Below are 16881 nucleotides of genomic sequence, written 5' to 3'. Positions count from 1 at the left end.
AACCAACACAGGAAGTTGCACTGTGCTGCCCCTGGCAACTACTGTTTTAGAGCGGTGAAGAAGAAGTTGATTTTACGTGATCCTGACGGAGCTAGCAACATGTCAGCTATTTGGCAATATTTTAACGTTGACTAACCCCACCAGTAAAATGTTAACACGTTCAATATACAAGGCTGTAATTTCAATACCAGCAACCTGATAAAGCATTTGAAGACGCATGATGAAACTGCACTCCCCAAACTTAATGAGACAGTGAAGGAACACACAGGGGTGGTGGGGCCACATAACTTAGTATAGTTTGCATATAGGGCGGACTGGCTCTGCATCCAGCAGACACGGAACAGCATCAGCATTCATTTGTAGTTGTGTTTGTATCAACCTGATGAATGTAAGTTTAAAGTGCAACTACACACCCAAAATCGGCTAGCTCGCTCCCTCTCAGCATATTTAAAAAATGCAGCAGAGGACTGCATAGGGCAAACACTGGGGGCGCCAAGGGGGCGTGGCCTTGTTGCTATGTAGAAGTGTGAAGTAGATAGATAGATAGATAGAAAGATAGATAGATAGATAGATAGATCAGGTGTGCAAAAATGATTGATTAAAGGAGAGGTCAGTAGCACTCTTTTTTTATTATAAATGTCATGAGGTGTGTTGAGCCATTCTTAACCAATGAAATGTTGATGTTTATATATTTGGAACGAAACGTCAGTATTAACTTAATTGGCTGTGGTGTGGAGCTTTGGTCTTCATCAACTTCTGAGAAAGATATAAGCTCTTATTTCACTAAATTGCTGCTTCTGGAAATGAGGAGCAATGAGACTGAATCAAACAGTAAAGATGCAAATGAAACCCAAATAACAAGCTGAAAGAGCCTCAAATATCCACATTGTGAGCAGAAACTTTAAAATACTTTTTTTTTTACTAAAATTTTCAGACCACAATTCCATGCATTGCACAAAAAACTAACCTGAAACCATGGATTATGAAGGTGGCAACAGACAAATCCCCCCCCCCCCAACTGGATCGTTTTCAAGTTTAATCAATCATTTAGTCTATAATTGAAATGGATCTCAAGTAGGGCTGGGCGGTATGCCTTTAAAATAATATCACAATATTTTTAGGCTATGTCACTAGTGTGGTGCATGCAGGTTTGCTCCTGCTCGTTTTTCTATTTTTCTTTTTTCAATTTTTGGCTTTAATCTTTCACCTTATTTGTTTCAACTTTATTAGTAACTTAATACAAAAATGACAATAAAAATGTAAGAAAATACTTTAACAAATACTATAGCAAGTATGCACTGTATGTTTTAGATTCTCAAAGCTATACAGTTTTGTGGAAACCTCTTTATCATTGGATGTGCAAAAGTTCACAGTATAAAGAATATGTGTCATGGGATGACAGTCAAATATGTCAGCTTGGGATGGGTGCGTGGGTAGCGTAGTAAATCTAAATGATGTGAATATTTTTATTTTGTTTCTTCTGTTTTTTAGATTTCTATTTTTATGTTGTTACTTCTATACAGAAAGTCAAATAGCTGATTGGCAACTATTTTCTTAAGGATCATAGAGAAAAGGGGAAAGCTAGATATGGTTCTACATTTGGCTAAAACCTCTGGATCAAGTGTAGACTTTTTAAGAAGTGGTTTAATTACAGCTGCTTTACTGTGGTACATATACAGATTGTCCATCTTGAGTAGAGAAGTGCTAAGTAAAGGTAGACCTTTTTATGCAATTTAGTTGGGATTGGGTCTAACAGACACATTGATAGTTAAGATAAAGAAATTATTGAAATTAGCTGGTGAAGGTCCATGGTAGAAAAGCAGTCTAGATACATATCTGGTTTTATGGTTGTTTCTTAGGGTTCTGTATCAGAGGTTATGGCTCTCTGTCAGCCTAGCTACAGTGCTGAAAACAAACCTTATTTTCCATTATCCAAGATGAATAATACTCTGCTCTTGTCTAGCGAGACAAGACGATATTCTTCCAGTTTGGTGGGACACCATTCCTTTTCCTTTCAAATTTTCACGATGACTGCTTTAAAATGTGTGTTTGGGGGTTGTACCATGGAGCTAATCTCCTATGCTATAATTTTCTTTTATGAAAGGGCAATGGAGTTAAGTATAGTTCACAGACAGCCTGCAACACTATCAAAAAGATGATCAATCGGGGAGGGACTAGGATTAGCAGTCTTTAGCTACAGCACTATCAGAGAGACACCTAGAATAGAATTATTTGCCTTGTGGTGTGTAGTCAAGTAATATGAATTCAAAAGTTATTAAATAATGGTCTGATAAAAGAGGATTCTGTGGGAAAACTATTTATTGTTCAATTTCAATGCCATATGCCAGAACAAGGCCGAGGGTGTGATTAAAACAGTGAGTGGTTTTTGTACACAGACTGAAGCCAGTCAAATCTAATATTGAGGTAAATGCAGTACCAAGGCTGTCATTATCAGTGTCAATGTGAATATTAAAATCAACCACAGTCATTTTTCTTTTTTCAGGACTAACCCTAACCCTAACTCTGAGATTTTAGATAGAAATTCAGAAGAAGGACCAGGACACGGTACACTATAACAAAAAGGATTGGCTGTATTGTTTTTCATGTCAGGTGAAAAGGACTAAGTATAACGCCAGGTTCAGACAGGACGCCGAAGCACCGCGATTAGCTGCGATTAGCTGCGATTAACTGCGAAGCGCCGAGGAGCGGAGGCGCCCATTTTAACAATGGTGTCGTTCACATAAGAAGTTCACGCCATGTAGCGATCGTTTCGGCATCTGGTCTGTATTTTTCACGTGCCGCGGCCGAATGTGTCAAGCCGGGCAGGAAGTCAAAACAAAGCAACAACAAGAGAATCCGTTCGATTTTCAAAATAAAACTATTTTTGATAATTAAACACCCCGATTGACAGAAAACTACTCATTACTATGAAGTGGACATACATTTACAGTTGTCAGGAAAACATGGCGTTGTAATTTTATGCGGTTATTTACCTTCCTATGGTGAAAAAACAGCTCCAAGTGTGACTACAGAACAGCTGAGGAGCAGAGCCGTTTGCCGACCGGCACGGAGAAATTCGTGTCTGGCGTGAACAGAAGGGCCGTGGCTCGCGCGAGAAGTTCCGAGCGCGGCGCTACATGTCATCATGCCACTACCCCCTGTTTTCAATCAGTACTTTCACTGAGTTTGTTTTCACCCAAAGGGGGGCGTGGTCATTCTAGCATCTATAGGCATTATGAGACCACACATATCCTGAAGTAAGGAGTACAGTAGACAAAGCATTGTTATGACAATAAGATGACCTCAGCTTTTATGTGAAAACATTGCGCATCGGACAGGGGGGAAAATGTTTTTACTTGTATGTTGCCATGGTATGTGTGATTAAGTCATGATGTTTACATGCAATATTTGCATATTCCCTTAAATTCCTAAACAATTTCTCTGTTGGGGTTTAATCAGGAAGCCTTGCAAATTGTAAGAAACACTATTTCTGTGCACTTGCACTGGCTACAGTCCATCTTTTTTTTCAAAAATGCTTTACAAACTTATTTTAAATCACTGTGCTCCATCAAAGCAAGTAAGTAAGTTATGCTGCTGATGAGAATGTGCCCAGCAGAGAAACATATTTTTTTGGTTTATTAGATCAGCTGTTTCAAGACAATTTCTGTCTCTACAGTAGCTCTGCACTCAAGAACTGTTTGTAACTCCATTGTAACACCATTCTGCTCTCTGCAAACTGTTAAATTGACCCTCACTGAAAACGCCATGGGGTGGAGGACTGGGAGTAACAGAGACAAAGGTCAGAAGACTGAGAGGCAGGAGAAGACACACAGACACTTTTCACACTGGCTAAAAACCCACTAACACCCGCTAACATTGGGCATTCGTGTGAAATGTGAATGTATATTATCAGGATTTACTCCTGGGTCGTTGACCTTGGAGTAGTCACTGGTGATGTGAACACAAGACCTGGGTGAACATGCTTATTTGCTTTCCTTTTCAGGCGCAATGCTATGACGTATGTTTAAGTTGAGGCCATTGGCTTGTAAATATCTTTCAATCCGTCTGTCAAGAGGCACATGAACAGCGTTCAGTAGGTGCTGAGTCTGAAATTGAGGCTGAGGTAAAGATATTAAAAAGGTGACTGTTGTTTGCGGCTTCAATGTGTCTGAGCTTCATCGGCTGCCTGTACGCGTGCATTCAACTTCCTCATCAGAGATTAGAAAGAAGCGATATGTCAATCCCCAGCAACTTCCGCTATCAGCTCTGGAAGAAAATATGTGTTTAATTTAGAATATTATTGATTAGGAGTTTTTCAAATGAGTTAACGTCTTCTGGATGTTGTCTGATGAGGTATAGGATCTGCCGCTTTCTACTGTTCCCTGTTTTTCCAGCATGTTCAGAACGACAAACAGGGGAAAAAAACAGGAAGACAAACTCGTCCGCTGGCAATGTGAAAAGAGTTTATTGCTGATTATTAGCGGGTTTACCCGCGTTTAAAAAAAAACACGTATACATGCCAATTTTGGTGTAAAAGTGGTATCAAACACACACACACACACACACACACACACACACACACACACACACACACACACACACACAGTAGTTTAACTGGAGGGACAAGGAAGTGTTGAGGTGTGCCAGAAGGCCCTCAGTCAAAACCCCACTAGATGTAGCAGCGGCCTGGCCTTTCAGCTCTCAAAGGGCCCTTTCACGATGGAGACAGCAGGCTGTTGGAATGCAGCAGCCAGGAGTCTTATTCAGCTCTGGTTGGAAAAGCAACCTATTGCCCCCAAACCCTTATTTTACTAGGCTGTGGATACATGTATTCAGTCGTAGCCGCTGCCTGATGTGTTGCCTGTTACCAGGCTGTAAAAAGCTCAACACAGTTCTTGGTTTTCTTCTAGAGTACTGACAAAACATGACTTTACTATGTGACAGAATACTACTTTACAGTGTCGTGGGTTGCATGGTGTGTAAGTGGGCTCAATGTTATCTGGGGGTAGCAGCTACTTAAGAAGACTAAAATCCCACAAGTGCCCCCTAGAGGTTGCAGTGTTCATTACAGTCCACAGTACAAGAGTGTCAAAGAAAACAAAATTGTTTTGTATTCTAATAGTCTTACCTATAGTAAGTGTAATGTTTATTTTGAGTGCTGAGTGTGGCACCAGAAGAAAGTTCATTATATTCCTTTTTTTAACCCTTTAAATGCATACCTTGTGTTTCGAACCAGGAATATAAACACTGTCTAATTCATTAAAGGGGCACTATGTTGTTTTGGAGAAGAAATTCAAACTCTTCAGAAGTAGTTTTAGTATTTGCAATGTTAATGAGGTTATAATATAAACTCAGAAATATTCATTTTTTCGATAACTGAATAAACAAGCTGTTCTTAGAGGAAATAAGGTCCCCCAAATACTGTGTGAAGCTAGAAAGGAGGCAGGGTCCGCCAAATATAAACAACGTAAAACAGTATGAAACTGTGTTGTCCTCTAAGGCCAGTGTATTGTTTATTCAGTTTATTTAGTCATGAAAATGAAGTGTTTTTTTATGTAGTAAAAAAAGTAAAGATCTTTCTCTTCTGATTAAAATATCTTCCCCAAAACCACATAGTGCACCTTTAATTTCATTCAACTAAGTCCCCAACAACAACAACAACAACAACAACAACAACAACAACAACAACAACAATGTTCTGGTGTTCAATTGTCAAAAATTATGAAAAACTGCTTTTCTAATGTTTTTCTCCAAAAAATTTATTGGGTCGCAAGAGGTATGTAAAAGTGTAACATTTTCTTGTACTGATTTTAGATCAAAGTCCGCATGTATATGCAGGTTTTTTAAATGTGATATTATTAAGTTACTAAATAAACAATAGTAGATTTTTGTATGTTAAGGGTAAACAAATGTGTTTAGTATAGTGAGTGACACAGTAAAAAAGGTTGATGCATTATTAAAATAAAAGGGAGGTATGTACAGTATAGCCTACATTATGATAAGGGTCTACTTTATGTTTTATGCCACCTTCAAATGGAACTTGTGAGGTTGTAGTTATGACATAGGAAGTCGTGTATACAACAACCTTAAATAAAACTAGTGCTAATATAGCAGATTGTGAACTTCCTCAGTAAACCAACTGACCTCTTCAGCTTTTGCAACTGTTTCTCTGGGCTAGTGAGGGTTGACAGGCCAGGTGTCCATAGGCAGGGCCCCCCCTCCACACACAACAATTCTTAAAAAAAACAAAACAACCAGGACTAACATTGCTTGGGGGTTAGCTGCCAGGCTGCTCGTGGAGAGCAATGACTTTGGAGGAGGAACCCCAAGATAAGCAGCAGCAGATCTGCTGTAGCAAGCAACAGCTAAAGAGGTTGCTGCATTTACTGTGGTAACTATAGCTTTGCCCTGCCAGCTCCCTATTCCTTAGTCCAGGTGAACCACATGTGTGAAGAGAGCAGACATTACAGAAGTGCTTCACTTGTGTACAGGAAGAGAAATACTGTCAAGCTTGTAGTTCATCTCTTCTTTCCTCGGGTGTGTTAGGTCATTAAATATACAAACAGCGTACTAATCGTTACTCTTAATCATTAAGATGTTGTTCCTGGAATCTGCTGGAGCCACTCTCCCAGTTTCGGGCCCAAGTGCCCCAAGTGCCCTATTACTGTGGGGACCACTGTTGCCTTCACTCTCCACATCTTCTCCAGCTCTTCTTTCAGCCCTTAGTATTTCTCAAGCTTCTCGAGTTCCTTCTTGTTACATCTATCACCACTGCCTTCCCCTGATGTTTGTCCACCACAACTATGTCTGGTTAATTAGCCATCACCAGTTTGTCGGTCTGTATCTGAAATTCTCACAGGATCTAAGCTTGGTCATTCTTCACCATCTTCCGAGGTGTCTCTCATTTTGACCTAGGGGCTTCCAGCCCATACTCAGCACAGATGTTCCTGTACACTATGCCAGCCGCTATTATGTGCTGGATTGTCTCAGGGGCATCTTTGCACAGCCTGCATCATACCTCTGGACGCTGGACTTGGGGTGCAACCCTCCATGCATTCTGCTAATAACGAAGCCATACATTGTGTCTGGTCACATGTGCCTGATCCTGATAAGCATCATGGCAGAATCAAGCGCAGTTAGAGAGAGAGCAGCCACATATTACACATAGTCATCATAAAAAAAAAAGAAAAAAGAAATGTGCGTATAAGGTACGTCTCTGATTCATTAAAATCCGAAAAGGACGTGAACTCACGATCCATGTGTCCAGAGGATGCGCCATATATTATCCCTGATAATGCTACATTGTGAACAAAAAAAAAAATTATATAGATTGAAATAATTATAATAGGAAACTCGCTATCAAGACAGGAAAAAAAAAATCTACTGGTCATCGTTTCTTACCATCTGCGCACAGTGTGCATATCTCAATCATTGTGACATGATACCTTCGTCTGTAACCAGACCAATCCTTGACACACAAAGATTTCAACAATCAAAGCTACAAACTTGGTATTGGTGAATAAACCAACTGGGCCACTGTCAAGAATAATCAGCTTTGATCGATTCTGTACTTATTTGATGGCGGATGAAGCTTGGCATTCAGGAGAGACGCTGTGTTGAAACCATAGAAATAAACCAGTTTTTAGTGTATGTGAATTTTGTAGTCAAGTTCACGATGATATGATAGGGTTGAACCCAACTTTAGTTTTTATCATTTGAATCAGTTTTTGCTGTGCAATAAAAAGATGAAAAATGTTCATCTTTTACTCATAGTGATACAAATCAGGTTAAAGTGTCTTTCTGTATGTCATGGTGTCTGGCTACCAAACCCAGAGACAGAAATGACACTCATTGCTGCACTTGCCCAAGCCCTCCCCCTGTTCAGTTTGCTGCTGGAAATGGATAAAAAATGTCCCAAGAAGAAGAAATGAGCTTTCAGATTTATGATGTGGATTTTAGATGTTGACTTTTGATCACTTTTCTCTTGAGACTAGAAGAACTTAGAAACTTAGTCTTGAAAACATAGACACAAATGAATTGACAATGCAGTGCACCGTTCTCTCTCTTGTTAAAAATAAATGTAGCTTATCCGGCAGTTGATCTCTCTCTCCATCTCTTCCTGAAATCAATTTGAACAAAGGATTATGCAGTCAGATCAGGTCTGCAGAATCTGCAGCAAAAAATAAACATTATAGAGTGTTTCATTTTCGCATGATGTGAGCAATATACTCACATGTGCTTCTCTTTATGAATATGAACTGTTGTGGGCAAATATTAATTTATCTTGGTGTTAAACCATGTTTTAGAAAATTGTTAAATAGTATCATAATAAACCAGATTGATAATCAACCAGATAGTTGCTTTCCACAGCATGATATCATCTGTGTTTCAGCGAGACTGAAGGGCAGACATTATCAACACAGCTAATGTTCATAGTAATTATTAGGTCCAGCCAAAATTATTGTGGCCCATCCAAAATTGAAATCCTGGCACAGTGCCTGGTTCAGTTATTGGTGCCAGTTAATACCTTTGTCTTTTTAAGTATTAATAAATTCAAACCTTGATCTTCTAAGTGCTGTATCGTAGGCAACTGGACTTTCAGATTCTTGAAGATGTCCATCCATCCATCCATCCATTCACCTCTCATCCAAGAGGCTTCTTCAGTTCTAACTTACTTCATCAACAAACCATGATCTGTTTCAGGTTTTACAGTTCAGCCCTATCTCTGTCTTTCGGTCCTTCTACCACACATGCACACACATTCTTTGTCTTTCATCTCTTCAACTTCTGCTATTAATGCTTAGTTAATAATTGCTATTAGTGATACTACTGCTACTACTACATTCTGTGCAAGTACTTCACTATCACTTTCTGTGCAGTACCTTTTAATTTACCTTGTACCTTTTTAAAGATTTATTCCACCCAAATACTACTTTCTGTACCTATAGATTCAATGTCAAAATATTCAGCTCTCAGAGAACCTTTCTGTTTCCATTACACATTTTTCTACCTTTTGTGCTTTAAAAATACTAAGCTTTTTTCAACTTGTTCTTCTTTCCTTATAGTGGCTACTTGCTTCCCAGAGCCGCTGAGAGGCTGAGACTGGGAGGATTAACCTAACCTCTATTATACGCCGTCCAATGATCAATGTCCACCCCAAGTTGTTCCGTTTTTAAAGGTTTTAATTGAATAATTCAAGGAACAAAAAACTGTGAGCTAAACGTGCGGTAAACGAAAAATGTGCGCTCCCAGGTCACCCCCTCTCTCTAACACCGACATCCAGGTGACAGGTGAAATTATACAGGTTAATTAAGGGGTCCATCCCATATCAAGTCCCCACGCATCTAACGCAAATATATGGCCCCTACATTCCTGATTACAATATTGACCATTTTCAGGTTACTAATTTCAATTTACAACTCTGGCAGAATTGCAGTTTCCTCCCAGCTTTTTCTAGCAATGCCTTTTCATGTCTTATCTTCTTAAGCTAATGCAGTTTGACCTCCTGTTTTTTCAGCAGTGTAGTGCAATGCAATGTATGGCAATGCATTTCACATTTTTGTATAATCTGTGAGTCTTTCAGAATCAGGTCGGCTATCAGCAATCTCACTGGAATTTAGCAGGAAATACAGTTTTCTAGTTAGTGCGAATGAGGATGCATTATTATCACTGACAAGCAATCACACAATTGTTCATTATTATATTTTCTTCTTCCCCTTTATTGGCATTATATATTATATTGCTAGTCCTTTTTGCTTGCAGCTAAAAATGTGGTTCCAAAGCTAACATATTAAGCATGTTTAGGAGATATGTGCTATTACTTTTACTGCTGTTGTGGCCAAAAGTTAACATACACTACTCTTCTCTCTTGAGTCTTGAGTTCCAATGATTTCTACAACTCTCATTTTTCTCTGATAGAATGAGTGGAACACATAGCACTTTGTCAAAAAAAAAAATTGCTGAAGTTTGGTTCAATAAGAATTTATTATAGGTCTTCTGACAATGTGACTAAGTCTGCTGGGTCAAAAATATATTTACAGTAATTCTAATATTTGAGAGTTGTATAAATCATTAAAACTCAAGACTGCCATGATATACATATTCTTTACAAGTGTATGTAAACTTTTGACCATGACTGTATGTGCAGCTACAGACTCCATTTAAGCTTTAACTCAAATGTCATCCTATCTTCACCACATCTGGTACGTACTATTTAGACAATCCTGATCAAAACATTTGTTTTTTGATATCAGTCACCATTTGTCCGTAATTAGTTATCAAACTTTATATGGCTTGGCCTGATGCACTTAACAGGCCCTAACTCATCCATCTATAATCCGATAAGAATAAAATGTCAAACTGTTGCATGTAGAGGATGTACAATTTTGTACAATTCTACACCCAGGAGGTGCTTCAAAAACAACAACATGATATTTCTGCAACTCTGCTGTCTTTAAGAAAATGAAACTCGGCTCCTCCACGAGCATGTGTGTGACATATTGAAACATGGTACCAACAGAGTCACCTTGTGGCCAGTGATAAAATAACACTGTGTCTCTTTTTAGCATGATTCAATCCGACGCTGCTGTAAAATGTGATGTCATTCACCTCTATTTGGTGCTACAGTACCTATCAAGTTTTGTATTTGTTATTGCCCCAAATTATACTCTCTAAATTTAGTGGCATCTAGCGGTAAGGTTGCAACCAACTGATACTTCTGGAAGTTGAAACAGAATGTAACAGAATTTATCATAAGTAGTCATAGTCCCTAGAGAGGGATGTCCGATAATTCAAATGATCCCTAACCATTGGCCAGTGCTACATCATAAGAAAATCCTGTGCTTAAGACATTCATAACAAGGTATCTTCAAAACAACTGATTGGAATATTCATTCATTCTTCTAGCACCACTATCAACCCAAAATTTCCCCTTCAAAGTCAATAGAGATGTTTTCAACTTTACACACATTACAGTCATATTCTAATTGCCCCGAATGATACTGAGCTCTTTTATGCCCCTAAGAGGATGAATATTAATAGCCCAATGGCTTTTTCAAGGACTACTTTCAGGGGAAAAAATTACATTTTTCAAATGTTACCTACTGCAAAGCCTCTACAAATGGTTACTCATGTAATTCCCTTTGTCCAGCACCTGTATTGTCTATGCTAAACTTTGCAGTCTTTATTGTTAACTCTTGTATCCTCTCTACGGCTTTTTCTGCAGCTGATCGAGGTCTGCCAGTGGATACAGATGGTGTGGTTGAGGCTCAGAGTGGAGCTGCACCCACAGCTGAAGGTAAGACAAACACTTTTCATTTTGTTATCTGAACTGTTATCAGTGTGCACAGTGTGTTAGTTAAAAAAAATCATCCCCCCCAAAACTCCTAAAGCTTGCTAATCAATTGGTTGTATGTAATCTGTTAAATATATACAAAAATAGAGATGTAAAAATGTATCACAGGGAGATCTGTGCTGGAACAACAGCCAGATACAGTTCCCTGGAGTCTTCCCATCACACTGAGGTTGTCAGGTTTGGCACTTTTGCGTTTTTACAGAGGCCAAAACTAAAAGCTGTGTGTGAATTACATGGTAGGCAGGCTAGCTGTTCACCACTGCTCTCAGTCTATGTGTTAAAACTAAGCTTACCACCTTTCAGCTCAGACTACATACATCTTACATGTTTGGTACCAACATCTACCAAACACGTACCAAACATGCTCCACGAACGTTTATAGTAAGTAGTCTTGCTGCAGAGTTTTGGACTAAATATAATCTAGCAAAAGCATCTTGGTTTAGACTGGAATAAAGAACATTACAGTAGTCTAGGCGGGAGGACTCAACGCATAAATAACTATTTCCAACTGATGGAAAGATAACAGGGGCTGCATTTTTGCAATATTCCTTAGTTGTAAATAGCAGGACTAAGTGACTGTCTTGATGTGTTTATCAAATTTCAGTTGGTAATCAAAAGTGACACCTAGGGTTTTGGCAAATGATTTTCTGTCAGTGGCCAGTGAGCAGAAGAGGATGTTGGTGGAGACTGACTGATCTGGGGTGAAACCCCGAACTTCAGTTTCACTGTGATTTATTTGTAGATCATTTTGAGACATCCAGTTACTAATCTTACCCAGACAATGGTTAAAGTGGTTAGATTAGAGATATTGCCGGGCTTAACGGACAAGCAGAGCTGGGTCATGGAAATAAAATGCGTTCAAGAAAGGACACCTAAGGTACGCCACAAGTTAAAGGAGCACTGGTGGATACATTGTTGTTAGCAGTTCCAAAAGTTCCGGTTGGGTTAATAGGATGGAAACCAGTTAGGGGCTGCATCAGATATTCCAACCCGCTTTTCCAGGTGGTCGATTAAAATAGCATGGTCAATTGTGTCAAAAGCTGCAAACAAGTCTAAAAGAACAATTATGGCCATTTCAACATGGTCAAGCAGTATTAAAATATAATTTGTGACTCTTAGCAAAGCTGTCTCGTGCTGTGTTTCTGATGAAAGCCCAATTGGTATTTATCAAATACATAATTTTCTTCTACCAGTTTGGGAAGCTTCTTGCAGACCAGTTTTTCAAGAATCTTAGCTGTGAAAAGTAATTTTCAAATAGATCTTCAGTTAGTTATGATTGGATCTAGGTTTGTGTGGATACACACAAAAATGAGGCTATACTTTATCACAGAACTTACAGGATATCAACACAACACCAAGACACGGTTAATCTGTTCGACCATTAACCATTCATCTTAACTTTTCGATCAGACTAATGACAGTTTGCCAGATTTTGCCAGAGGAAGTCCCTCCCTGTTTGATATTGTGAATCTAATTTTCTCTAGATGTAATACATTCCCCAATTCATACAGCCTTGTGTCAAATATTGTCCGATTTCCAGAATTGTAGCAGCAATTTTCTGGCTAGCAGTGTAGATAGAGAGATGGTCTGGTCTTCATGCCTGTTCATCACTCCAGCTGACTCGACCACCCCAAGTAGCACAGTTAGAGGGGCAGGGGAGAACTCCCTGTTAAAAGCTTTGGAGAGAAAAAAGAAATCAAATAAGTAACTCCAAAAAGTTTGCCTCCTCTGACATTGTAAGAATTGGTGAGACAACATCCCTTGATTTCATGTTATCTACTGTGAATACTTTTAAAAGAGGTTCACCACATTTCTTCTGAGATTTCATTACTCAGTTGTTTCTGCGAGTCCTTCCTAAAAGAATTTGACAATGGAGTATTTTTATTTTGTAAAATGTGGTAAAAATATGACACAGTGCCTTTAGCATATGGTTATATATTCAGGAGACTGTCAAGTGCAGCATGAAGAGGCCTCTGCTCAAAAAGTGGGACATAAAAAGTTTTGCCACTGTAGGAATAGGAAGAAGTGTGAAGTTGGGAGTTGAAACATCTGCTGCAGTTGTTTAGAAGAAGTGAGGTGATTGTTAATATTGAAATCTCCTTGTGATTTGTGACCTTTGGTTGTGGTAACTGTACACTACTTTTGTTGGGTCACTTGCGGTTGCAGCTTAGGTGTAAGCTGGCAACATTTGTGTGTAGTGGTGACTACAGAGTGATGCCTTTTGCATGGTGGTTGTTGCTGTCCACTTTTGGTGTGGTCACGTGTGTGTTATTGCTTTTGTGTATTTAATTACAGTTAGTGTGTTTGGGATGGAGTCACTCCACCAATCAGTGGATCTTGAGGTGTGTGTGTGTGTGTGTGTGTGTGTGTGTGTGTGTGTGTGTGTGTGTGTGTGTGTGTGTGTGTGTGTGTGTGTGTGTGTGTGTGTGTGTGTGACGGCAAGGTGTCCATTTTGTGTCATGGTAGTGGTAGTTCACTTGTGTTGGGTCTGTGTGTGCTGCTGTTAGTGGATGGCAGAAATTCTATAGTTGAACTTTTCATTGTGACCCTTTTGTTATGTGGCTGTTGCACTCCACTGTTGTGTTGGTCACCTGTTACTGTTTTGGTGTGTGTGCTCCCGCAGTAATTATGTACCGTTTGGTTTTGTGTGTTCTCACCTCATAGCGGTAGCCGTTAATGAGAGTGGAACCCACTGATTGTAGTCCTTTGTAGAAGATGATGTGTCGATTTTATGTAGACTGTGGTTTAACATGACAGAGGATAGACTCTTGAAATTAATCCCCTAAAGAAATGATCAATCTTTAAAGGGGGACGTGTTTAAACCCCAGAGGTTGTCTTTGTCTTGTTACCTGTGTGCATGTGTGATTGGCTGCTGGTGTGTTTTCCAGAGTGAATGATGACTGAGTTTGAGTGTAGGTTGGCTGAGGGAACTGATTGGTTCAAGCCTCCGACCCAGTGGTTTGAGGGCCGGCTCCTCCCAGTTCCTGTGGGCTGTCCTCTCTCCACTCTCAGCCAGACTGCGAGCATGTCTGTTTATGTGCTAGATGTGTTTTAAATAAAACCTTTAAAAATACTTTGCTGCTGGTGCTGCTTGTGAGATGGTCAGGAGAGTCTCATTTTCATGTTGCAGCAGGGTTTCCCCTAGGCCCTGATTGTAACAGTGAGTAAAAACTATAGTCATATGTTGATATTTACCTTGAAATTCCATTGTTGGGGAGGATTGGTATGTTTGTTATAGGCCAGTGTTTTCTCAACGAGGGTGGTTCCACTCATAATACTTTTGAAAGTGGGGTGTTGAGGTGTTCTTGGGGGGCTTTTGCGAGTTCAAATTCATGACAAGACAAGTTGAAACTTTCAGGGTTTCCACTCAGATTTCAAAACATTTATTACACTTTTTGATTGGGTGCTGCTGTATTTGCTGTATTTTCGCTACTTTCACTCCAGAAGAGATGAGGCTCTTGAGGCTGTCATCAGTGACAGTGCGAGGGGCAGCTTCCCTTGCTTACAGGAGGAGAAATGCCCAGACTGCTGAATTCTGCAGGGCAGTAATTGCGCTCATCAAATCTGCTGTAGAGAGGTTTGTCTCCATATACTCTTTAATTAATTTAATTACAGAGACCCAACGTGTCCCCCATGAGCAAGCACTGGGAGCAGATTGATTATGGCTGACATATTCTTCATAATACAGCCAGGTTTCAGTCAGACATTATAAATCAACATTATGATCTGATAATAATCATGTACTGTTTCAGTATATGCTTACTATCAGATCAACAGATTATCAGATCAACAGCCAGCTTTGGATGATAGCGATCTAATGTTTAGAAGTCCACATTTAATGTTCCTGTTTTTTTAAACAGTTGCAGACACCGTCATTATGGGGTTTGGGGTGGGTAACTGCTCTGATAGAAGCACAGAGGAGCGTGTAGGACTGCAGCTCTGCCTCCTGGTCTGAACTCTGGATAGTTGTGGACCACAGATAAACTTGGTCAGATTTCTAGATATGAGAGCTGCTCCATCAAAAATAGGATGAATGTCGTCTCTTCTAATCAGATCAGGTTTTCTCCAGAAAATCTGCCAATTATCAACAAAGCCTACATCGTTTGCTGGACACCACCTCGACAGCCAGTGGAAAAGGGATTACATGCTGCTTAACATGTCATTCTGAAGGGGAATATCTTAAATTTAGCTGTGGTAAGAGTGGAGCCACATGAAAGCAGGACTACTCCACAGCTTGCTAGCCACGCCACCAAAACAAAATGTTTCTCACTTGAAATTATTCACTGGAATCTTACATATCAATGTAGTGATAACTTCCACTTTGCCGAAAAATTACACATTATACCGTTTATTAAACTTGTTCAAAGTCTTCATTACATATATTATATTAGAAGGGTTTGCTGGGTAGATGCCTCTGAGCATCAATCTTAATATAGTTAGAGAGTAACCTTGAACACTGCTCCAACATAGTCTGTTTAGCATCAGGGTAGGAAAATGGAATGTCACTAAATGAGAATCATTTGTATTCACCATCAGTTCAGTGAGCACTGAGCAGTTACAGTTGTCATTAACATTTTGGAATTATTCTTTAGAACAGAGAGGAACCTCTGCAGAGCTTTCAACGTAATTATTCACAAATAATTAATCCTTGCTGTAATTGTCATTATAGGTATAGAATAGAATAGAATGCTTTTGCTGTCAGTGCACATAGTTGTACAATGAAATTTGCTGTGCAGTGCCTAAAAATCATGCATTTCACACGGACACAGAAAGAGACACAAACCTATTAGAAATTAATAGAAGCACTGTTCTAAGCACAGTGTTCTTACTGCATATGCCAAAAGTATTTTACAGTAAAACCAAAAAAAAAAGACTTTTGATGGTAAAAAATGAAAGGAACTTTAGGACGAGCAACCAAGGAGGGACTCCTTTTTCAGGGTAGACATTGATAGATATCGATGTTGTATGTAAAGAATTAACCAGCATAGTAAAATAAAGTATGGACATTGTGACAAAATTATAGAAAATTATTATCAACATATATGAAGAATATGAAGAATATGTGGGATGTCAAGCAATCTCATGTGTTGCCAGACAGATAGGACCAGAGCCACAGGACCTCCTCTCCACCATGGAGACATGGAAAGGTCAGGCAAAACAAATATCTATCTTATCTATATAATCTATTTGCGACCATGTGCACCATTGAAAAATACATTTCAGTAATACATAATCCAAAAGTCTGAGACCACTAGTCAAGAAACAACTATTTTGCATTTGTTTCAAATTACAAATGACACACACACACACACACAAACACACACACACACACACACACACACACACACACACACACACACACACATAATCAGAGAGTTCCAGTACATCCCTAGATGAAATCAAGATGTTATAATTAAAGAGCTATGTGGTTACATCACTCGTCTAAAGTCTGCTCTGTGGAGAGCTCTGCTGTGGCCAGGATAGGAAGCTGGGCACACATTTCTGTTTTTCCATTGCGTAAACTAGTC

At 39.3% G+C, this 16881-nt stretch overlaps 1 protein-coding gene across 1 annotated transcript in view; it reads left to right on the top strand.

Moving 5' to 3' along the window:
* The window catches only part of ror2 (receptor tyrosine kinase-like orphan receptor 2), a 58018-nt gene that overhangs the window by 16051 nt on the left and 25086 nt on the right, over positions 1–16881 (top strand). The window contains exon 2 of the mRNA XM_084383778.1: positions 11225–11296. Within this exon, the coding sequence (XP_084239904.1) occupies positions 11225–11296 (72 nt within the window). The remainder of the gene's footprint in view (positions 1–11224; positions 11297–16881) is intronic.

Source organism: Pagrus pagrus, assembly GCF_965226575.1.
Source record: "Pagrus pagrus genome assembly, chromosome: 19".
In the NCBI taxonomy this organism is placed as follows: domain Eukaryota; kingdom Metazoa; phylum Chordata; class Actinopteri; order Spariformes; family Sparidae; genus Pagrus; species Pagrus pagrus.
This window is presented reverse-complemented; position numbering and strand designations above follow the sequence as displayed.